The sequence below is a fragment of the Giraffa tippelskirchi genome, chromosome X (genome assembly GCF_054371585.1).
Source record: "Giraffa tippelskirchi isolate mGirTip1 chromosome X, T2T-mGirTip1v1.2.pri, whole genome shotgun sequence".
Classification (NCBI taxonomy): domain Eukaryota; kingdom Metazoa; phylum Chordata; class Mammalia; order Artiodactyla; family Giraffidae; genus Giraffa; species Giraffa tippelskirchi.
Genome location: NC_137289.1, coordinates 127,147,948 through 127,172,651, shown reverse-complemented (window position 1 = coordinate 127,172,651; position 24,704 = coordinate 127,147,948). Strand labels below are relative to the sequence as shown.

At 43.4% G+C, this 24,704-nt stretch overlaps 1 protein-coding gene across 1 annotated transcript; it reads right to left on the bottom strand.

Moving 5' to 3' along the window:
* Positions 1–7,431: 7,431 nt before the first annotated feature.
* NR0B1 (nuclear receptor subfamily 0 group B member 1) lies at positions 7,432–13,114 on the bottom strand. Its single transcript, XM_081564369.1, has 2 exons — positions 11,917–13,114; positions 7,432–7,773 (listed from the first exon to the last, which is right to left on the bottom strand). Exons 1-2 carry the CDS (start codon positions 13,085–13,087, stop codon positions 7,529–7,531), a joined length of 1,416 nt encoding a protein of 471 aa, XP_081420495.1. The 5' UTR covers positions 13,088–13,114; the 3' UTR covers positions 7,432–7,528.
* Between the last annotated feature and the right edge of the window lie 11,590 nt (positions 13,115–24,704).

Sequence of the window (24,704 nt, the reverse complement as noted above, 5' to 3'; positions counted from 1 at the left end):
CAAAGGCTTTGGCATAGTCAATAAAGCAGAAGTAGATGTTTTTCTGGAACTCTCTTGCTTTTTCAATGATCCAACAGATGTTGGCAATTTGACTTCTGGTTCCTCTGCCTTTTCTAAATCCAGCTTGAACATCTGGAAGTTCATGGTTCAGGTACTGTTGACGCCTGGCTTGGAGAATTTTGAGCATTATTTTCTAGTGTGCGAGATGAGTGCAATTGTGTGATAGTTTGTGCATTCTTTGGCATTGCCTTTCTTTGGGATTGGAATGAAAACTGACCTTTTCCAATCCTGTGGCCACTGCTGAGTTTTCCAGATTTGCTGGCATATTGAGTGCAGCACTTTCACAGCATCATCTTTCAGGATTTGAAAGAACTCAACTGGAATTCTATCACCTCCACTAGCTTTGTTTGTAGTGATGCTTCCCTAAGGCCCACTTGACTTGCTATTCTTGGGAACTCTGCATTCAAATGAAAACAAGATACTGAATGAGGTTTAAAATCACCATGCAAGAACTGTAAAGTTCACCTGATTGTTAGTCCCTCAGACATATCAAGTGTGTATAAAAGTATGGAAGTTGGAAAGGAGAAAGGAATGTTTGGGGGTACCATTTGCATGCTGAGGGCAACGCAAAGGTGGAGTGTCAGAGGTACTGCCCCTTTCAACGTGAGTCAATACATTGACTTTAAGGAAACAACTGCAGTGGTCTAGGGGACCTCCTACACAAGGGTGGAATTTGCTAGAATGACTCAAATTCACTAAAATTCAGCTATAGTGTTATTCGGGGAGAAATAAAAAGAGTAGGACAAGGAATGGCAAGAGTCTGGTACCTGGGTGGCTATAAAGTTACCTATGGTATGAAGCAGCAGCTAAGTGGCTGTTCGTGGTTAGAGGTAACAGCCCCCTATGAAGTGTCGACATTATAGATCCATCCTTAGACTTTGCTCACTGTCCCTCCTCTGGGCAGGGGGAGACAGGGCCCAAGCACAGAAGTGAGTTTGTACCTGTTCATGGCTCTAAGCAGGGGGTAGGGGAGGGGGGAATGCCTAAATAAGCTCCCAGAGTTGAAACAAGGCTTTAGATAAACCAGAGGAAAAAAAGAAAGATAAAGAGCCACTCTAGTCTTTTCTTCAGCCTGTAGCTGCTACTGCAGCTCTCCCCTTCCCTCCCCTTGCACTCCAGCTGGCTTCTCCTGGCAGCTGTGATGTGAAGGGTGTAAATGGTAAATTTACTGCTAGGGCTTCGAGTAAACTTGGCATGAGAAAGAAAAGGAATTTTAAATCACAGCTTTGCATTTTGTGGCTATGGCATCTAGATGTATGATAAAAACTGATGGAAACTGTTGTACGTGTTTAATTTCATAAATGCTAGAGGGGTCATCTCCACCAGGGAAAACAGCAAAGGAAAAAAAAGTGTTACTGGGACACAGCTCCCTTGCTATCTGCCAGCCATGGGCAGGTTGGAATTGAAACTCTTAGTATTGGAATCAAGTCTCTAACTGATGGTTTTTTTGCTGTGATTTTGCCAGTGGGAGTCTTTAGGGAAAGGGAAGTTTTCAGATGAAGATACATACTTCGAATTTTAGACAGCAGTTTTTATTTTGCTAATGGAGCTCTCGTAAAATCAGATTTCTGACCCCGTAGAGGCTGATAATTTTCTGCCCTGATGTGTTTATTTTTGCGTAGGTCAACTTGAACTCTAAGACTGACAGGGTGAAAAGTGCTTGGGAAAGCCTGGCTTGCCCCTTGGACTTGGGACACAGGTGTCTGGCCCTACAGTGTCTCTGCTTTGCTACTGCTGAGAAAAACCCGCTGGCATTTTTGATATGCTGAATTCACAGGTCCTAACTGCCTGGACCTGACTCCAAGCTGAAACCTGATACTGCCTGCTATGGGCTGTTTCATGGTCAGTATTGAGTTGTGTTCAGCTGAAAGCAGATACAGGCTCAATGAATGGGACTCAGACTCTGGAACTGCTAGACATTTATTTTAGGACACTCCTAGAAAACTACTAGAGCTCATCAATGAATTTGGTAAAGTTGTAGGCTATAAAATTAACACAGAGAAGTCTGTTGCATTTCTATACACTAACAATGAAAGATCAGGAAAAGAAATTCAAGAAACAATTCCATTTACCCCACATCAACAAGAATAAAATACCTAGGAATAAACCTACTTAAGGAGAAAAAAGACCTGTACTCCAAAAACTATAAGACACTAATGAAATAAATCAAAGATGACACAAATGGAAAGATATACCATGTTCCTGGGTTGGAAGAATCAATATTGTCAAAATGACTATACTACCCAAGGCAATCTACAGATTCATTGCAATCCCTATCAAATTACCAATGGCATTTTCCACAGAACTAGAACAAAAAAATCGGAAACTTTGTGTGGAGATACAAAAGACCCCAAATAGCCAAAGCAATTTTGAATAAGACAATCAGGGCTGGAAGAATCAAGTGCCCTGACTTCAGACTACTCTACAAAGCTATAGTCATCAAAACAGTAGGACTCTACTCTGTGGGGTCCTAACAGTAGCACACCACTCTGTGGAGTCCTAGCTCTGAAAACATCTGGATGCTGGCTGGACCAGCTGGGTCACTTACGGATTCCCCAGAGTGAGGGTGATTCTTCAAGGGGCCCATTTGAAATAGAGCTGCAGGTGCTCTGTAGTTCAGATGCAGAGCTTGATGGCATTCCTCACTTGTGCTTCCTGCTGAAAGCTACAGATTGTGCAAGGGCACTCATGGGGACCCCTCTGCCCAACTGGCAGATCCGACTCTGGAACCCCTGTGCAGGGCAGGATGGTAAGGAGAGAGGCCTCACTGCTGTTGACTTGTGTTCTGCTTTCCCAGATTAGCTGCAATTTGCAGCGGTGGACTGACAACCTGACTGCACTTCCCTCACCTTTCTCCTGCTGCCCAGGCTTTAAGAAGGCCCTTGGACCATTCAGTGCAGCAGTCTTCACAAAGGGTTTGATCTTTTCTAGGCTGCTCACCAGATAAATGATCAGGGCAAGAGGCATGGGGGAATGGGGAGGTATATGAATCCATTTTTTCAAATGTTAAAAAATCAGACTTTTGTTATCAAGCAAAGGCTCATGTGCCCATGGCACAGAAACCCAAACTCTTGACAGTGGGTGTTTGCAGGAAAGTAAGAGTTTATTTGTAGGATGCCAATCAAGGGAGTGGCCTTCCCTGGTGGCTCAGATGGTAAAGAATCTACCTGCAATGTAGGAGACTGAGGTTTGATCCCTGGGTTAGGAAGATCCCCTGGAGAAGGGAATGGCAACCCACTCCAGTATTCTTGTCTAGACAGAGGAGCCTGGTGGGCTATAGTCCATGGGGTTGCAAAGACTTGGACATGAGTGAGTGACTAACACACACACACACACACACACACACACACACACACACACACACACACACACACAAGGAAGTAGGAGACAAGCCTCAGATCCTGTCCAACTTGGTCTTTGAGTTAGGGATGTTTTATTTTTTAATTTATTTTATTAAAGTATAGTTGATTTACAATGTTGCGTTAATTTCTGCTGTATAGCAAAGTGATTCAGCTACCCATTGTGCTGTGCTCAGTCACATCCAACTCTTTGTGACCCCATGGACTGTAGCCCACAAGACTCCTTTGTCCATGGGGATTCTTCAGGCAAGAATACTGAAGTGGGTTACCATGCCCTCCTCCAGGGGATCTTCTCAACCCAGGAATTGAACCCAGGTCTCCTGCATTGCTTCTTTATTGTCTGAGCCACCAGAGTATGTATGTGTGTGTATATATATATATATATATATATATACACACACGTATTCTTTTTCATATTCTTTTCCATTATGGTTTATCACAGGATATTGAATATAGTTTCCTGTGCTGCACAGTAGGACCTTGTTGTTTATCCATTCTATATATAATAGTTTGTATCTGTTAATCCCAAACTCCCAATCCATCCCCACCCACCTTGGCAACTACAAGTCTGTTCTCTATGCTGTGAGTCTTTCTATTTCTTAGATAAGATCTTTTTTGTGTCATATTTTAGATTCCACATGTAAGGGATATCATATGGTATTTGTCTTTCTCTGTCTGACTTACTTCACTTAGTATGATAATCTCTAGTTCCATCCATATTGCTGCAAATGGCATTATTTCATTTTTTTTATGAATGAGTAGAGTTCCATTGCATATATGTACCACATCTTTAGGGATGTTTTAAAGGGAAGAAACAAAGGCTGGGATTAATCATTGTCTTATGACCATTTCTGAACCATGGTTTTGGGAGTCAGGATGTCTCTGGTTTATGAATCACTGGCCAGGTAGACCATGGCTCAGGGGTCTGTGAGCTCATTTTGCCCTGGAGAAATAAGCTGAATTTGTACATTAATGATAATATTTATAATAGAAGTTTTATTACATTAATGATGTTACTAACAACAGCAATTTTAGTCATCTAACTGGTTGATTAGTGTTCAGTTAGCACAGGATTGAGGTCAGAGGGGACAAGAAAGGAAATAAAGTTTTGGATGGAGAGAGTAATCATAAACTTGGTAAGGGCACTTGGTTTTAGTCGGACTTGGTTTCAATTTCACCCTGATCAGTTCCTGAATATGATGTGTCTTTTTGTTTCAGTTGTAAAAATGTTCTGTGAAAATGCTTGTGTCCCTCTTGCAAGCGAAAGGTCTGGACCAAAAAGAACTAGTTAGGAAAAAGTGTAAAGTTAGGATTGGTGTTTGGGCTCACAGATCTTGTAACAGTGGAGATGTAGAACAACAAAAAACCTTCAACGCCTAAGTAGGCGCAGGGCGGGGCTGAGGCATTCAGGATCTTTGCTTTTCAGAACTGCTTCTGGGAGCTTTATGCTCTTCTGAAGAAAAAATATTCCTTTGGGCTACCTAGCAAGCTGCTGTGGGAGTGAGCTAGATTCAGATGGGCAGCCATGCCCAGATGGCTTATGACTGTGACTGTGAGAGGGCCCACCTCTTTTGCGGTCCCCACTCACTACTTCCAAATGCAGTTCACCCTTTGGCAGGTGATGAACCAGCGACCCCGGCAAAACTTTGGAATAGACCGCCTCAGGCAGTCCCTCTGAGAGCAAGGACTGAACTGAATAACTTCTGAATCACACAGTTTGAGAACCAGAGGACAAGAGGAACCATGGTGGGAAGCCACTCTGGGGACACTATGAGCTTATCCTGCCCGCCCCATGCATGTCCTCTGTGGTGTGCCAGAACATCAGAAATTCTGTTTCCAGGGGACACATGTGCAGTCAGGGATTGAATGTCTTGGATATGTGCCCTGACGACTGTGACACTGCAGGGCTTTGGGTTTAGCCTCTCCTTCCTGGCCAGAGCTATGCTGGGCCCTGAATTGATATCTCTGGCCAACTTTAAAAAAAAAAAGGTTCAGGCAGAAAGTTAATAGAGGAAGGCCCTTGGCTTTCTAAGATAGACCTTTTTGGGTAATGGGATGTGCCTTAACTGGCTTGGTGGAGATCACTTCTACAGGTTGGCCTCTCCCTGATGTGTTGGGTTCTACTGATCATAATTCTGTAAAGACTCCTCAGCCAAGGGCCAAAGGAGTGGATTGTGAAGACAAGTTCACAGAGCAAGAGTGAGACTGCTATCTAGAAGGACCTGCTTGCAGGGTTGGCCCTTGGCTGACATCTGGGAACTTTGGTTTAGGGAGTGTTCTCTTCCCTCCTTTCCCTAACTCGTAGGAGTGGCTCTCTGGGCCTAGACAGTTGATGCCAACAATGGGGTTTATGCTGAGCCCCTGCTTCTTTTCTGTGTATTTGGGATTTTGGTTCCTCTTAGGTCAAGGGTGACCATGTGACTAGCCCTCAAGAGAAACCCTAAATTCTGAGTCTCACAGGGCTTCTGTGGGCAGAGATACCACACACACATTGCTGAATTTTTATTGCTAGGAAAAGCCTGCTTGTGATCCCCCAAGGGAGGGGGAGAGCAAAAGGAACCCTACATGTGGATTCCCCCAGGCTCTGCCTGTGGCTTTTCCCTTTACGATCTGCCTGTATATCCTTACCACATCTCTGTGTAAGTCTTAGCCCTAAAGACAACTATAGGCAGAGGCCCACGAGACCTGGCAGATCCCTGAGTGGGATGGTGATCTTGGGGCCTCCCAACACAGTCACCAAAGTGCATCTCAAATATTTTCTTATCACATTATAGATGTAGATCATTTTGAAATTTCAATTGTATTGATCACTGCCCTAAAATTTAGATATGAGACCTGCCACTAGATGGTTTTTTTAATGTGTAAAGGAACATACGTTTCATACATTTCAAAATATTTTTTAAAAATCTAATGTTTTTATTGAAGTGTAGTTGGTTTATAGGATGGATGGACAACAAGTTTCTATTAAATAGCAAAGGGAGCTGTATTTAATGTCCTGGGATAAACCATAATGGAGAAGAGTATAAAAAGGAATGTATCTGTGTATACCTGAGTCACTCTGCTGTACAGCAGAAAGTTTAACTTTCTTAATACTATCTTTTGATACAACTCATTTTCTTTGGAATCCTCAGTATTTTATTTGCTGCATTATCAAGAGCCTTATTCTAAGATGTCCATAGATGTATCACACTGCCAAAGAAGTTTGCACAAAAGAAATTTCAAGAGCCCTTGCAATGGGTTATTAACCTGGACTAGATATATTAATCACTGATGAGCAATTTATTACCTATGTGAATAAACATTTAGTTCCCTAAATTTTATCCAGGGACAAGAAGAACTAGTTTCATTGATTGCATTTAAAGGGGCAGCAGGAGCCAACAATAGAGTCACTTTATATTTCATACCATGCTCATTCAATGTGACAGTTATATATGTAATGCATCTAAAAGGTGAGATAAAATTGCGGATTTAGAATGATGTTGATTTTCTGGGAACTATAGAGCCTCCTTATAGAATATAAGTTTCTTGAACTTTATTTACTGTGTACAGAAAAATCCCACACTAAAACTCTGAAAAACCTCCTATTTCACTTTCAGGTACCTCTCTGATCAGAGATTTCCACTTGACTTTGTACAAAGACAGTCTTCCCCACAGCTAATGGGACTGGCAAAGAGACAGAGCAAACCTACAAAAGTAATTTTTGTTTACATTGCCTAGGTGTTTAGTATTTTTTGAAGCTGTCCTTAAACCCTGATGAACCTTTTCGCAACCAAATGAGTGGTTAACACCTTAACATTATAACTTAATGTTCCAAATTTGATTTCAGCAGGTTCAATGGAGAGACTGTGATAAAAATAGTGTATGAGTGCAAACCACCTGCTCTGTCTTTAAAAGATGTACAGAGATGCGTTCCCTGTTGGGAAACACTTTCCTTTGCAGTGACGCAGCACGGAACAGAGGGTTTTCTAGTCGTCTGTAACTAGAGTTTTTCTTTAACGGACTACAAAAATACTGTGTGTAAAAATAATAAGAAACTTTATTTTACACTTCTGCCCAGAGCTGCTCCATTGTGCTTCATGGTGAACGGCACATGTGTGGCCTGCGTGCCTTCACAACTTTGCACAGAGCATCTCCAGCAACATATCATCCATACTGACTGCGCCAATGATGGGCCTGAAGAACAGTTCGGCCAGGGTGTTAGCGCTGATGAATCTCAGAAGGAAGAGGGCACTGTTCAGTTCGGCGAACCTGGCCTGGTACACCCCATGTGTCATCCTGACGTGTTCGCTCAGTATCTGTTGAGTTCCCCACTGAAGTCCCTGGATGTACTTCACGCACTGCAGGCCTGGCAGGTCTGCAGGAGAAAAAGGGCGGAAAATCTCTTGTTTAGAAACACTCACTCAGAACCCTTGACTAGCTTTTTCAATAGATCCTTTTGCCTCCTTGAGGAAATGACAACCCACTCTAGCATTCTTGCCTGGGAAATCCCATGGACAGAGGAGCCTAGCGTGCTGCAGTCCATGGGGTCACAAAGAATTGGACACGACTAAGCAACTGAACAACAAATGATATTTAGGGATGGGAGTGGGGGGGTTCCCAGGTGGCTCAGTGGTAAAGAATCCACCTGCGAGTGCAGGAGACTCGAGTTTGGTCCCTGGGTTGGGAAGATCCCCAGGTTGGGAAGATCCCCTGGAGAAGGACATGACAACCCATTCCAGTGTTCTTGCCTGGGAAATCCCATGGACAGAGGAGCCTGGCAGGATACAGTCATGGGGTTACAAACAGTTGTACACAACTGAAGCAATTGAGCACATACACACACCAATTAAAAAAGTGCTCAAGCTTCCTGGTTAAAAGTTCTTTTCAACAAAGATAAAGTGCCAAACCAGTTCTAAGATTTCAGGAGCAAAGCCTCCAAGAAGGAAACATCATGTGACTTATTTTAATAGTCACTATGTTTGTATGCTCATATTCAAAAACTGCTGGTCCTGACCCAAATGCATATTTAATTCAGTAGGACAGTTGAATATAGTTTAATGAATAGCACTGCTCCAGTTCACTCTCTGTACACATACAAAGACATTAAAATTACTTCAAGAAGTGTGCGCCTTACCTTTTACCTGTAGGAAATGGGCCTTAGCATAAAGGTGAGAAGTTTTGCCAGCTAATATTTCACCATCCTCCCTTGAATTTCCCACCATTGTAATGATTACAGCCCATGGTGGTGGGCTTCACAGCTGCCAACTATGACTGACAGTCTCATTTTAATTTGCCTGCAGGCTGATTTTAGTCTGGAGTCCCATAATAATTTAAGAGTTAATACTGGCCACTTAGTTCATTGTACCATGATTTCTGTATTGGGGAAGGTTTTTAAAAAAGTGATTCCAAGGACTTTCCTGGTGGTCCAGTGATTAAGACTTTGCCTTTCAGTGCAGGGGTGTGCAGGCTTGATCCCTGGTTGTGGAGCTAAGATCCCACATGCCTCTGGCCAAAAAACCAAAACAGAAACAGTATTGTAACAAATTCAATAAAGACTTTAAAAATGGTCCACATCAAAAAAATATTTTAAAAATGGATTCTAACAAGCATTCCAAAAGGCTCTTTAAAAAAACATTTTAAAGTAAGCAATCTTTGAAAGCATTGTCTTACAGCCACTAAAGGGTTGAAGAGTAAGCATGAAAACATCATTGATTGCAGCATGGTGCAAAAGTAACTTTTCAAATAGAGGCTGCATGACCTTCTTGCAGTACAGCCTGAGACCCAAGTAAAATAGAATGAAATACAATGCAGGGAAGATTAAATGCCTGTAAGCTTTATAAAGAGGGTGGTAAGAGGAGGCTGCTTTTTTTTTATTAGTTTATTTTCTATTTTTTAACTTTATAATATTGTATTTGTTTTGCCATACATTGACATGAATCCACTATGGGTGTACATGTTTTCCCCCTCCAAAGAGGAGGCTGCTTTTAAAAGTCCTTTAATCCTACACAATGGTAATATTACTGTAAAATCTTTAACTTGTATTTAAGTAAGTACCAATCTACCATTCAGTTTAAATGGTGTTGATTATTGTAACCATTTTCCTTCCTATTTTCTATGAATCCAACAGAAAAGTATTTTAAAAGCATCATGCTCACTGTCAGAGTAACAGAACCAGCCAGGGTTCTTTAAAAAAAAAAAATGCTGGCAGTAGGCAAGTTATTTCTATTATAGGCAAGTATCAAATCTGGTCAATGAGAACAAAAATACAGCAAGATCTCTAACCCATATTCTAATTCTGATAACCCCAGTCCATGCATTACCATCCCCTACTACCTACAGTTCATTATCCAGGCTTGAGACCCAATTTTACTGCGCTGGGATTCCATTCATGTTGTTTTGTTGTTTAGTTGCTAAGTCATGTCCAACTCTCTTGTGACCCCATGGACTGTAGCCCGCTGCGCTCCTCTAGTTTCAGAAGAAGCTTGCATGAAACAACCAAAAATCAGAAGCTCCAGCACGTCTAAATTCATGGTTTATTAAAACTTCATCTAGTGAACTCTACTCTTCTCTGCTTTGATACCACACTCCTCTTTCTCCATCCTCCTCTAAAAGTGCTTCCCCCCCACCCGGCCCCGTTGCCCCACCAAGACCTGCCTTCAAAGTAATTTAAGGAAAGAGAAAAGCAGATTGATGGACTCCATGGGAGGGGGGAGGGACATTTTTAAACATGAAGATCAAGGGATACAAAATGATAAACACCAAAGAAAGGCCACACCCTTAGCAGGCAGTACTTTTCCCCAGATAAAGTATATTTGTGTTTAAAGCATACCCAGCTTGGGTGGGTTAGACTCCTTTGAGAGAGAATTCAGAAAACCAGGGGAAGGATAAGGAATGCAAAACAGGGTGAAGGAAAAGGTAAGCCAGTGGAATGTAAACTTCTGAAAGCTTAGGGCTTGTCTTACCTTTTTAATTCCAGCAGAACAAAGCACATGGTAGACGTCTAATAACATGCCTGAAGGAGCAAGAAAACAATCTTCCCAACGATCTTAAGAACCATCTGAGAATCCATTACTATGGATGCACATTTGCAAACCTTGGACCAGAGCTACTGAATCAGAACTTCCAGAAGAGGAACCTGGAAAGATTTTGAACGACCCCCACCCCCAAGAGCACAGGCAAGTTTGGAAAACAATGATATAAGCAAAAGGTAACCTATAATGATCACTGGGATAAGCTGAGGTCTCTAAGTCCTGAAATGTGAGGTCTGAATTATCATCCCATTAAATACTGCTCTTGACCACTTCAGACATGCTAGGTAGGAGGCAAGGACGTAACCCCAAGGACAGGACACCAAGACGAATGGTGTCAGGATAAAGGATGTATTGGGAGCATGGTGAAAACTATCCCGTCTCAAACTGTCTGGAAATTTCCTGCCCACCTACGACCCTCTTGGAAGGATGCTGGTCGAAGATGACTCGAGACAAAGTGCTGGGCTGTCCAGGGATATGTTCTCGGATGATTTGGTTGTGCTTAGCGGGGCAGTGTTCAGCACCCAACAGGCACCCTGAGAGTGTGGGGCAGTGGGCATCCCCCTGGGCCCAGGAGACTCATGTGCCACAACTCAGTGGCCATTTACTTTGGAGTAAGGTCGCTTTCAACTAGACCACCTAATCTGCCAAAGGGATGGAGGAAGGGGGAGAGGCCCAGGGGGTTGACAAGGAGGTCTCTAGGGTATCTAAGAGAAAGAGATGGCAACCCGCTCCAGTATTCTGGCCTGGGACATCCCATGGACAGAGGAGCCTGGCAGGTCGCAAGAGTCCAAATGACTTAGCGACTGAACAGCCACAGGGTATCTAAAGGCTCTAAAACAGCACTCCTGCTTGCAGTCCCGAACATGTCTTTCCTATCCCTTTGCTAACCTGTCACATTTAGATGATGAGATAGTTCAACTACTTAGGACCATTAAAATGACCACTCAGAGGCAGACCCACGAGAAACACTGAGTCCAGTGTCCTTCCTGCCAGTACCCCCAGGGGATGGTCTCTCTATGGATCCTTAACAAATGTTTCTTTTCTTGCCAGCCTTAACAGACTTCCTCCGACAAAATAGCCCCTGGTAAATTTCAGAGCTGAGTTTCACAAAGAGACGTTGCAGAATTTGCAGCGAACACAAACTTTATTTTCTTTTTTAAAGGTATGCTACTGGATTTAAAAGATTTGACAAGGAGTATAGCCAAGTCCCCCAATCCACAAACTTTTCTGTGGTAACAAAAAGGTGTCGAGAGATCAAGTACAAACCTTAGCAAACAGCCCCCCTCCTCCTCTCGGCGGGGTTTCTGAAGCCACCACTCCCTGCCCCTCACGAGGAGTGGGTTTCCGGAACTCCCCTATCTCTGCTGAGTTAGTCATGATTCCTCACTTGTGCACCCCCAAACTCCCCTAACTGAAAACTCTTCGAGTGTCTGTGCCCCGGGGTTGGTACTGCGGAGAAAAGCCAGGGCCGAGGCCGGCGCCCTTACCCGGGTTGAAGAGCACGGTCCCCTTGAGGTAGGCGTACTCCTTGGTAGTTATATCCAGGCTCCGGCACTTGGCAAGGAAGCCCTTGATGGTTTGGACCTCGGCGGCCGACGGCAAATACTCGGCCTCCAGCGGCAGGACGAAGTGCGGCGGCAGTGGGGGTTGGGGCGGTGGCTCGTCGCCCGCGGTCTCCCGCCGCCTGGTGGCGAGGATGCCCTGCTGCAGGCTGGGCTCAGAGGTCTCCACCGTCTCCAAGTTCAAGCGGTCCTGGGCCAGCTCCAGCATGAGCAGCGGCGCCCAGCAGCTGCGCAGCAGCACTAGCTGCTGGTCCAAGGGGAGCACCTGGAAGCAGGGCAAGTACTTGACGAAACGCAGCGTCTTCAACAGGCCCGCCGAGGCGGCCTCGCAGACCACCTGTGGGCTCTTGAGGGTCACCCGCCGCCGCACGCCATGCGCGGGGTCCCACCAGGGGGTCCCCGGCGGTGCCTCTCGAGCCAAGTCCGTCGGCTTGGCACCCGGGGGCATGTGGCAGGGGAGGCTGCCCAGCCGCGGGTGGTCTTCGCCGCAAAAGCAGCAGCGGCACGGGAGCGCACCCGCCCGCCCGCCCCGCAGTTCCTCTCGGCCCCCTAGCCTCCGCGCGCTGTAAGAGCGGTCCCACCACGCGCCCCCCGGCCGCGCCTCGGGAGCTTCCGGCGCCACGTGCGTCTGCTTGGCGCTGGTGAGCAAGCTGTACAGAATGCTGCCCTGCCGCGGGTGGTCTTCCCCGCAAAAGCAGCAGCGGTACAGGAGCACCGTGGTCCGCACACCGGTCAGCCCCTCTCCGCCCGCCGGGGTCTCCGAGCCACAGGAGCAGCCCCAGCACGCGTCCCCCAGTCCTTCCTCGGGCGCCTCCGGAGTCTCCTGCGCTTGCTTGGCGTTCATAAGCAGGTTGTAGAGGATGCTGCCCTGCCGCGGATGGTCTTCCCCGCAAAAGCAGCAGCGGTACAGGAGCACCGCGGCCGGCGCACCGGTCAGTCCTTCTCTGCCCACCGGGGGCTCAGAGCCACAGGAGCAGCCCCAGCACGCGGCCCCCGCCCGTGCCTTGGGCGGCTCAGGGGTCGCTTGCACTTGCTTGGCGCTCATGAGCATGTTGTACAGGATGCTGCCCTGCCACTGGTGGTCCTCGCCCGCCATGGCCCGCGGTGCCCGCAGCCTGGCTCTGTCCAGTGGCCGCCGCCTGCGATGTATTTATACCGAGCGCGCACGCACGCGCGTCGGCCGTCTCCGCCCGGGCAAAGGCGCGGAGCGGGGCGCGGCGCTGGGTGTGTTCGCCTGTGACCTCCGCGGTTCAGAGCGGGCAGATGCACCTCACAGGCTGAAAATGGAAGGGGAGAGGAGGCGTGGGCGCTCCCGGACACTTCCCCCCTTGTCTCATTACACCCTTCCCCGCCTCTGGAAGACAGCTGAGCGCAGGGAGCAGGTATTGGGGGCACGGTTCCAACTCTTTCCACTGAACTCTGGCGTCTCATTGACTCCCTTTGCTGGAAGGGCAGGGTTACCAAAAAGAGGAAAAATCTATTTCCATGCCTTCTTTGCACACTTACATTAAATCACCAAACTTTGCAGGACTTACATTTTGTTTATGGATAGGGAGGTCTCATTTTCAGGGACTTGGAAAAATACAGACCATGGACCAGCAGTATCAGCGTCATAGGCTAACTTGGTAGAAATGCCCAATCTCAGGCCCCAACCAGACCTTCTGACTCTGAATCTGCATTTTAACAAGGTTCTCAAAGGATCTGTGTGCCTGTTAAATTCTGAAAAAGCACTAGTCTAAGGATACTATCATACACTTCTTGTTCAATTCAAGTAATATTCATGAGTACCCACTCAGTCGTAGTTGTTGTCTTAGCTGGGGAAGACCAGGGTATAAAAGTGGCTAATATTTGGGAATATAATAATCAAAAAGGGCTAAAAAGTTGCTACAGAGAGAACTTTGAGTTCTTCTAGAAATATTATATTGGCTAAATGTGCAATGCACATTTCTCCTCCCACCTTTTCTAAGCAAATAATGAGAAACACAGGAAGCCTGGATCCTTTGGTCCTCACTTGCCACTGGCCTCTGCTCCAGGTCCTTAGAGGCGATGAGATGGGCAGCCCCACATCACCACCTGCCCACTGATTGCTTCACCAGCCATCTGGTTAACTTGAAATCACAATCTCTTAGTCCTCAAATTCCTTATCGCTGAAGTGGGAAGTTTGTTTAATCATCTCTTGGGTCCATGACTGAAAACATGGAGCAAGGGGACAGGTGAATATTGGATCCCACGTTTCTCTCTTTCTCTCTCTCTGTGTGTGTTTGGTTGGTTGGTTGTAGTTTCTCTGAGATGTGGAATTCTGAGCATAAGAGGAAAAGCTCGGGGGCACTTATTTTGCATTCAACCTGAAATTTTATTCTGCCTGTGAGCAGCCATATAACACAGTGCTTAAATCTTCACACTGGCACCAGATAGCCTTGATTTTAACTCTGGCCCTGACACTTTGAAGCTCTGGTGGCCTTGGGCGATGTATTAGTTTCCTACTGCTGCTGAAACAAATTACCACCAATTTAGTTGACTTAAGGCAATTTTCCTGGTGGCTCAGATAGTAAAGAATCCACCTGCAATGCAGAACACCTGGGTTTGATCCCTGGGTTGGGAAGATCCCCTAGAGAAGGAAATGGCTACCCACTCCTGTATTCTGGCCTGGAGAATTCCATGGACAGAAGAGCATGGCAGGCTACAGTCCATGGGGTCGCAAAGAGTCAGACATGACTGAGTGACTTTCACACACACACATACACACAGTTCTGGAGGCCGGAAGTCTGAAATCAGTTTCATTGAACTAAAATCAAGGTGAAATTCCTTGTGGAGGCCAGAGGGGAGAATCTGTTTTCTTGCCTTTTCCAGCTTCTAGAAGCTCCTTACATTCCCTGGCTCCTGGCCACATCACTCCTACCTCTGGCTTCCATTTCCTTTCTGCCTCTTATAAGGAACCTTATAATTACATTGGGCAAATCCAGAAAAATCCCAAATAATCTCTCCATGGCAAAGTTCATAATTAAATCATATTTGAAGAACATCCTTTTATCATGTTAGATAACATCTTCACAGGTGCTGAGGCTTAGGACATGAACATCGTTGGAGGCATTATTTAGTCATTCACAGGACAGTTACTCAAGCCACCTCTGCCTCAGTTTCCTTATTTGTAAAACGTGGACAGTAGTGTCTGTCAGGTAATCCTCCTATGTGAGTTAATTCACATAAAATATTTGCTTGGTACCTAAGTGTTGGATGTATCAACCATTGCCTCTCCCTTTTTAAGATAATATGAGAGACGTTTATGGCTTCCCTGATAGCTCAGTTGGTAAAGAATCCACCTGCAATGCAGGAGACCCCAGTTCGATTCCTGGGTCAGGAAGATCCCCTGGAGAAGGGATAGGCTACCCACTCCAATATTCTTGGGCTTCCCTTGTGGCTCAGCTGATAAAGAATCCTCCTGCAATGTGGGAGACCTGGGTTCGATCCCTGGGTTGGGAAAATCCCCTGGAGAAAGGAAAGGCTACCCACTCCAGTATTCTGGCCTGGAGAATTCCATGGACTGTGTAGTCCATGGGGTAGCAAAGAGTCGGACACGACTGACTTTCACTTCACTTCTTTAGGGTTAAGAGGTAATACCACCCCAGTGCCATCCTTATTCTCACTGTCCCAGGTTAGCCCACCCTCACCCCGAACCCTGAGATTGTCTCCTTCTTTTCTGCCAGTCCACATTTCTTGGCCCAGATTCAAAACACTGGGTGGGTCACCTGGTCTGCCACAATAACATGTATTGGAAATATTACCTCATCACGTGTTTCCAATATTCAAGCTACTGTTTGGGGTATTGTTACCTCTGCTTCAGCGATCTGCCTGCCTGACGAATGTGCCAACCAGCCTCTCTGAATAACCCAGCCTGCTTCCGTCCCCTCCTTACATTACCAATGCTAGTTAACTTTTTATGGTGTTCTACTTTATTTTCTTCCTAACAGTGATCAAAACTGGATGTGATTGATTGAGTTATTTGATGCTTGTTGATTGCCTCCCTCAACTAGTATGAATCTCCCCTGAGGGAAAGGAATCAGCCACACTGTATCCCAGCAACTAGAACGTCTGGCAGAGAGTAGGTGGTTGAAATTATATGTGCTGGCCAACTGTATCTTGAGAGAACAAGGAGAAGGCTGTAGCTCCTACTCTCAACACAGAGGGCAAGCATTCCCACACAACTGTGTCTGCACTCAGCCTGGAGGGAGGAAAGGTTAGGAGGAGCCCCACTGGACTCAGAGCTTTCTGGAGGCCTTCTTAAAATTGTGAAAAAAAAAAACCAACTTTATTCAAGTATAGTTGATTTCCAATGTTGTGTTAATTACAGCTGTACAACAAAGTGACTCAATTATACATATATATGTATGTGAGTATATATATATATATATATATATATAGGTATATGTATACACACATTTCTTTTTCATATTCTCTTCCATTATAGTTTTTCAGAAGATACTGAATACAGTTCCCTGTGCTATACAGTGGGACCTTGTTGTTTATCCATTCCACATTTAATGGTTTGCATATGCTAATCACAAACTCCCAATCCTTCCCTCCCCCTGTCCCCTCCCACTTGGCAGCCACCAGTCTATTCTCTATGTTCGCGATTCTGTTTCTGTTTCAGAGATATGTCCATTTGCGTCATATTTGAGGTTCTACCTACAAGTGATATCATATGGTATTTGTCTTTCTCTGTCTGAATTCCCTCAGTGTGACAATCTCTAGGTCCCTCCACATTGCTGCAAATGCCATTATTTTGTTCTTTTTATTGGCTGAGTAGTATTCCACTGTGTATATGTACCACATCTTTATCCATTCCTCTGTTGATAGACATTTAGGTTGCTTCCATGTCTTGGCTGTTATAAATAGTGCTGATTATGAACATAGGGTTGCATGTATCTGTTTGAATTATAGTCATGTCTGGATGTGTGCCCAGGAGTGGGATTGCTGGATCATACAGTAATTCTGTTTTGAGATTTTTTGAAAAACCTCCATACTGTTTTCCACAGTGGCTGCACCAACTTTAAAATCCCACCACGGTGTAGGAGGGTTCCCTTTTCTCCATATCTTCTCCAGCGTTTGTTATTTGCAGACTTTTTGATGATGTCCATTCTGACTGATGTGAGATTTATCAGAGTAGCTGTGATTTGCATTTCTCTAATAATTAATGATGTTGAGCATCTTTTCACGTTCCTATTTGGACCCGTCTCCTGATTTTGGTACACAGAGTGCTACACATGCTGTGGTAAAGTTAAAACAGAACTGAGTTAACAGCTGAAAGACATGGCTTTATTTGGGCCCTTCCACCCTAAAGGTATAACATTGGACAAGTCATTTAATTTCAGCCTTCACCATTGTGAAATGGGGATCAGTTCTGTAAACCACTATTAATGTGTTCAGCTGGTGTAAGTCCTTCAGGGGTTCTTCTTATTTCTCTCTCAATATAGCCCTTTACGGAAATGTTTGCTAACCTTTTCACTACATTGAAAATATAAAATAACTTAACCCTCATTAAGTTCAGAGTTATGAGAACTTGACACTTATTCATTTCCTAATGATTTCACATTGAGGAAAGCATTTAACATTTTGTTAGCCTTTTCAGCTATGAAACCAGAAAAATGCTATAAGCTCTTTTATATATGTATCCTAGCCACATATAATTCAAGAGTTTTTCTAAAACTTTTGCATCTGATCAACTATATATTTTTTTAAATCCTAGTAACTTAAACCCATTTTTTGTGACTTTAATCATCTGCACCTTGCCAGTATTTGATGCCTTTGACTTTGAGACATTGTCTCACATTGAAACTCCAGTGCAGTGCTGAGAACCATGAACTTGTAATCTATTGGTGATAATTCCTCTTCTTTCCCGGGATCAGTCTTCTGACTTTCTCACTTGTTCACCAACTCTGAAGGACTTTCTCGGTTCTTGGGATTGACTGCAAAAAGGAGAGACTGCCTGCTTGTTCTTCATATGTATTCATCCTTGGAAATGTCAGAAGAAAACTGACTTCATCTCTCCACTTTCCATTTTTTCCCCCTGAACAAATAGTTTCTAAGAAACAAAATCATCCAAACAAGTGCAGAGATCCCCATCAAGTTATGCCAGTCGGCTGCTTGCTACAGGGTGAGTGAAGACATAACCTTCCAAGGCAGGCACAGGCGTCTTCATTTGATTTGTTCTGTGTCCTCAGGCCACAGTGACAGCTAGACAAAAGGATACTCATCAGCTGCAACTGTCATATACTGAGTTTGTCCGCAACTGCAGTTTGGGTATTTACACTGAGTCATTGTTCGATGACCTTGGTCCATTGAACACCTGCTCTGTAGAATCCTTTATCTATTTCAACTCAGGGTGGGAGTAAAGCTCCTCTGCCTGCCCCAGTGCAACCTTCAACTTCAAAGTAATGCAGTGTTCACTAAAGGATGGAGGAGGGAAGTACAGGTGGGGATAAAGCTGGGTAAAATTGTAAACTGACCTTTGCACAGTGAGCAGCTCTTGACCTGGGAAGGCATGGTGATCTGAAACATGATGGGAATTTTCAATACAGGCTGAGAAGAGCTGAAATGCCTCGGAGCTCAGTTCCTTCAGTAAATGGGTGCCAGGGAGTAACAGTAGTGTTTTCCTTACTTTTCATTGTAAATATGGGGTAAACACTATGTAGGAAAATAGTGGCTGATAAAATCCAAGAAAGAGATAACCTCCCTCCTCTTTTTTTCCAGGACCCAGAATGTTGAAAGCTCTCTTTATGGAAGAATTAATAGGCTCTAGCTGCTGACTCATGAAATCCCTAAAGATGATCAAGTCATCATTATTTATTTCCTTCAGATGAGCTACAGAGAAGGTAATCTGTTGCCTGAGCGGTCACATAGTTGCTGAGCTAGAATAATGACTCATCTGCTAACAGTAATTCTGGAATGTTCTAAAATCAGTTTTCTGAATCAGTCAAACAGCCATTCTGTGCAAGGAAAAAAATGTTCCTCAAATCAATTTATTTTACTGCATCTACCAATTTTGAAGACATCCCAATAGGGGATGTTGATCAAGTGATCTCATTAATAAATGCAGTTGACTGGCAGCTTTCAAAATGATTGCCCTGTTGGTTAGCAAGCTATTAAAATCAATTTTACTGGCAGGTTGGAAAACCATTGCTCTGTTGGTCCACACAGCTATGTCCCCAATGGTGATGGTAGTTTTAATTACAGCCTCCCCCTATACTGGGGTCTGGAACTGGAGTAATACCTTTCTCCCTGGAAATAGCTTTGTTTTCTCCTGCAACTTTTCGTAACAACTTCTTCCCACAACCCTTATATGTAGAGTGCCTTGTACATTCCCTGGCATATTAAAAGCACTCAACAAACACCCACTTAATGAAACAGAGTAAAGTTTCTTCACAATTGCACATCTTTTAACTTCATTAGATTGCCCAGCCTTTTCTTCCTTCCCATCATTGTATAGGTTTCAACAACCTTGCCAGCCCTAGTGGAAAGACCCTGGTCCATTTTGCCAAATACTAGCTACCTGTTGTACTTTTTAAATTTTGTGGAAGTATAGTTGATTTACAATGTTGTGTTAATTTCAGGGACACAGCAGAGTAATTCAGTTACACATATATTCATTTTTTTTCAGATTGTTTTCCGATCTAAGTTATTGCAGAATATTGAGTAGAATTCCCTGTGCTATAAAGTAGGTCCTTTTTGATTATTTTATATATAACAGTGTATGTATGTTAATCCTTAGCTCTTATCCCTCCCCCCAAGTCACATTTCCCCTTTGGTAACCATCAGTTTATTTCCAAATCTGTGAGTCTGTTTCTGTTTTGAAAATAAGTTCATTTGTCTCATTTAAAAAAAAAACAACTAGATTCCACATATGAGTGATATCATATGATATTTTGTCTTTGTCTGACTTACTTCACTTAGTATGACAGTCTCTAGGTCCATCTGTGTTGCCGCAAATGGCATTATTTCATTCTTTTTTATGACTGAGTAGTATTCCATTGTGTTTATGTTCCACATGTTCTTTAATCATTCCTCTGTTGATAGACATCTAGGTTATATTCATGTCTTGGCTATTGTAAATAGTGCTGCAGTGAACATTTGGGTGCATTATCTTTTTGAGTTATAGTTTTCTCCAGATATATGCCCAGGTGTAGGATTGCTGGGTCATATAGTAGTACTAGTTTTAGTTTTTTAAGGAACCTCTGTACTGTTCTCCATAATGGCTGTACCAACTTATATTCCCACCAGCAGTGTAGGAGGGTTCCCTTTTTGCATACTCTCTCCAACATTTATAGTTCATAGACTTTTTTTTTAATAAATTTATTTATTTTAGTTGGGGGCTAATTACTTTACAATATTGTAGTGGTTTTTGCCATACATTGACATGAATCAGCCATGGGTTTACATGTGTTCCCCATCCTGAACCCCCCTCCCACCTTCCTCCCCATCCCATCCCTCTGGGTCATCCTGTTGCCCCAGCCCTGAGCATTTGTCTCATGCATCGAACCTGGAATGGAGTTCTGTTTCACATATGATAATATACATGTTTCAATGCTATTCTCTCAGAAGTTCATAGACTTTTTGATGATGATCATTCTGACTGGTGTGAAGTGATACCTCAATGTAGTTTTGATTTGCATTTCTCTAATAATTAGCAGTGTTGAGCATCTTTTCACGTGCCTCTTGGCCATCTTTGTGTCTTCTTTGGAGAAATGACTATTTAGATCTTCTGCCCATTTTTTGATTGGGTTGTTTTTCTTAGTATAGAGCTGCATGAGCTGTTTGTATATTTTGAAGGTTAATCCCTGGTCAGTTGCTTCAGTTGCAAATATTTTCTCCCATTCTGTGGGTTGTCTTTTCATTTTGTTTCTGGTTTCCTTTCCTATGCAAATGCCTTTAAATTTAGTTTGGTCCCATATGTGTTTTTTTTTGTTTGTTTTTATTTTCATTACTCTAGGAGGTGGATCAAAAAAGATTTATGTTAGAGAGTGTTCTGCCTATGTTTTCCTCTAAGAGTTTTATAGTATCTAGCCTTACATTTAGGTCTTTGATATGTTTAGAGGTTTTTTTGTGTGTATGGTATTAGAAAATGTTCTGATTTTATCCTTTTTCATGTCGTTGTCCAGTTTTCCAAGCACTTCTTATTGAAAATTGTTTTCTCCATCATGTATTCTTGCCTCCTTTGTCATAGATTAATTGACCATAAATGCATGGGTTTATTTCTGGGTTTTCTTTTTTTTTTCATTTTAAATTAGTTTATTTATCTATTTTTTAACTTTACAATATTGTATTTGTTTTGCCATACATTGACATGAATCCACCATGGGTGTACATGTGTTCCCCTTCCAGAACCCCCCTCCCACTTCCCTCCCCATCCCATCCCTCTGGGTCATCCCAGTGCACCAGCCCCGAGCACCCTGTATCTGGGTTTTCTATCCTGTTCCGTTGATCTATATTTCTGTCATTGTGCCAGCACCATACTGTTTTGGCCATTGTAGGTTTTTAGAATAGTCTGAAGTCAGGGAGCCTGATTCCTCCAGCTCTGTTTTTCTTTCTCAGGATTGCTTTGGCTTTTAGGGGTCTTTTGTGTTTTCATACAAATTAAAAAATGTTTTGTTCTAGTTCTGTGAAAAATGCCATTGGTAAATAACTACCTGTTTTAACCACTCTGATTTCTAACTTGATAATCTCAAAAATGATAGTAAATATATTATCTGTGTTTGCTTTACAACATTGTCAAATGTATGAAATGATTAACAAGTGCATCATAAATGTGAGTTATTACAGTTAGATTGCGATTTCTTTAAATCAGAAGCATCAGTCTTTGTGAAGTGATATATTGCCCAACTAAATCAAATATGTGCAATTGGAATTCTCTGTACATATATGTCCAAAATGCATTTGAAATAGATTCTACAGTTGATAATAAGTCATTCAAGTTTGGAGTTAAATGCATCTAACAGTAGTGCTGTAAAACCTAATTGCTTTCTCTGAGGCTGGAATGACAAACATGAAGAACAAAAAATAGGTGAACAGATGTAGGTGAATTTCTTTGCAGCCAAGCCAAATGCTGGTGACAGAGAAAACCAAGATTTTCATTTCCAAACTGATGCTGTTGCCATGATGGGTGCATCTGTGTTATTAAAAAGAAGCTGTGTTAGCTTGAATTCTCTGGAGCAGACCCCTCTATGAGTACTGCCCATGTGTCCTGGGGAGATGACCCCAGAAAGCAGTGATGAGAATGCAGGAAAAGTGAAGCTGGGAAAGAGGGGAATCCAACATCAAGGTCCATGACTGAGGTCACTGCTCTGGGCACCAGGAGTGACTTTACCAGGGCCTCCAGGGAGAGATACAGACTGCTTCCCAGAATTGTCCACCCAGGAAGGAGCCAGCAGTCATTATTTGTTAGGTTCCATTTTCCAAGGTTGAATATTGCCCCAAGATTCCACCAGTATCCATAGTGTTGCAAAACACAGTTAATGTGAAAAAAGGCCACAGGCCATATGGAACTAACCATCCACCCACCTGTGCTTGAATCAGAGGTGCAGGCAAGAGGATACAGGGCAGGGGATAAGAGACCTCTGAGAAAGAAGTTCATAGCTCAGCATCCTAAATTTACTGGCCTGATGTCAGTCTCACTTGATATGGGAATGAGTTGGAGTGAAAGAATGACTACCTCCTCACTCTTCTGCTGAGCTTGTTCATCTTTGAAGACCGTGTTACCATTATGTCCCAAGATGTCCATTTCTTTAGAGAAGTAAGGCTTGAGTGGGAGAAGTAGGCAAGAACATTCAACTAGCAATTGAATAAGTGTTGGTCCTGATTGGGCCTTTATTCAACAGTATTATCAGCCATCTTCATAGATAGATTAGGAGGGAAAAAAAAAAAACTATACTATTTACCAATGAATTAGCACAATTTCACCAGATAGCCACAACTTTCTGCAAAAGTAGAGGTCGTAGCCTTACATGTATGTTTTGGTTATTTTTAAATACTTTGACATTATTCACAGGTTCTTAAGATTTTTTCAGTCTATTCCAAGAAGTTTAAACAAAACCCGAACATTTGCACAGACTTCTTCTTGAGGTGTGGCTGGATCCAGGTCCTCAAACTACATTGCTTGGACATGTTTCTGAAGCTTCTGACCTCTCATTCCAGTGTGAGTTATCCTTGATTCAGAGCCTGCATCCAACCCAGTAGTCAATTTTCTCAACTCTCCCTTCAAAAGGTGTCTCAGAGCCAGCACTTTCCCACGACTGTCATCACTATACCTGGCTCATGCCTCCCATCTTTTCTGATCTCAATTCCTGTAGTAACCTCCTAACTGATCTCCTGTTTCTGCTCATTCTCTGCCTATAGCTAGTTCTCTGAGAGTTATGCTTAAATATAAGTGAAATTGGGACTTCCCTGGCATGGCAGAGGTTAAAACTCTGCACTTCCAATACAAGGGGCATTGATCCCTGGTTGGGGAACTAAGATCCCACATGCTGCATGGCACATCCAAAACAAACAAACAAGCAAAAAAAGCCCCTCAAACCCATAAAAATAAAAGTGAGAGTGCATACTTTTCTGTCGCACTTAGAAAAGCCTAGTGGTACAGGATCTTGTTTTTAAAATCTTGCAGGAGCTTGCCCCGGCTCTTTCCAGCTCCTACCTGTCACTTGTATGCTCTAGCTACACGACTCCCTTGAGGTTCCTCAAGCCTGCAGCTTCCCTCATCCTTTACACCTCTTCCTGCAGATAATCACATGGTTCATTCTTTTAACTTCCATTAGACTTTGCTCAAATGTCATGTCCTCAGCAAGACCCGCCCTGCCTGACCGCCGTGTCTAAAATAGAACGTCTGTCATTCTTTATCCTTGTTGCTTTCTTTACTTTTCTTTTTGGGCTCTGTCTATCTACCTAATCTCTCTGTCTGTTTATTGCTTGCTTCTTCCATGAGAATTACACATTCTTTTTAAAAAAATGTCTATTGGAGTATAGTTGCTTTACAATGTTTGTGTTAGTTTCTGCTGCAAAGTGAACTAGCTATACATACATATATATCCCCTCTTTTTTAGATTCCCTTCCCATTTAGGTCACCACAGAGCATTGAGTAGATAAGAGTTCCCTATGCTATACAGTAGGTTCTCATTAGTTAACTGTTTTATACATAGTGGTGTGTATATATATATATATATATATATATAGATAGATAGATAGATAGATAGATAGATATAGATATATAGATATATATACACACATCAGTTCCAATCTCTCAATTCATCCCACCACCACCCCTTACCCCTTTGGTGTCCACAGAATATACATTCTATGAGAGTGGAGATTGAGACATTCACTGCTATGTCCCTAGTGCCAAAAGCAGTGCCTGGAACATGGAAAGTGATGGATAATGGCCTGGTTATTCTTCAGGTCTACTGTACCTGACTGCCTGTCTGGATTTTTTGTTGTTGTTTTTATTTTCCTGTTGACTGAGCAAGCTACTCCATGGACAGTCCCTTAACTGTTCACCTGAACAGTTGAATGGCAACCACTGCTGCTCCCCATGCCTGCTTTCTCTGCCCTGGAAGCCTCTCAGGGCTCTGCCAGGTGGAAAATGCCAGCCTTCTCAGTAGCTTCTGTCTGTATGTACTCTGGGTCGTGTCTTCCTCTGACCTGGTTGGTTGATCTATGAGTGTGACTATATC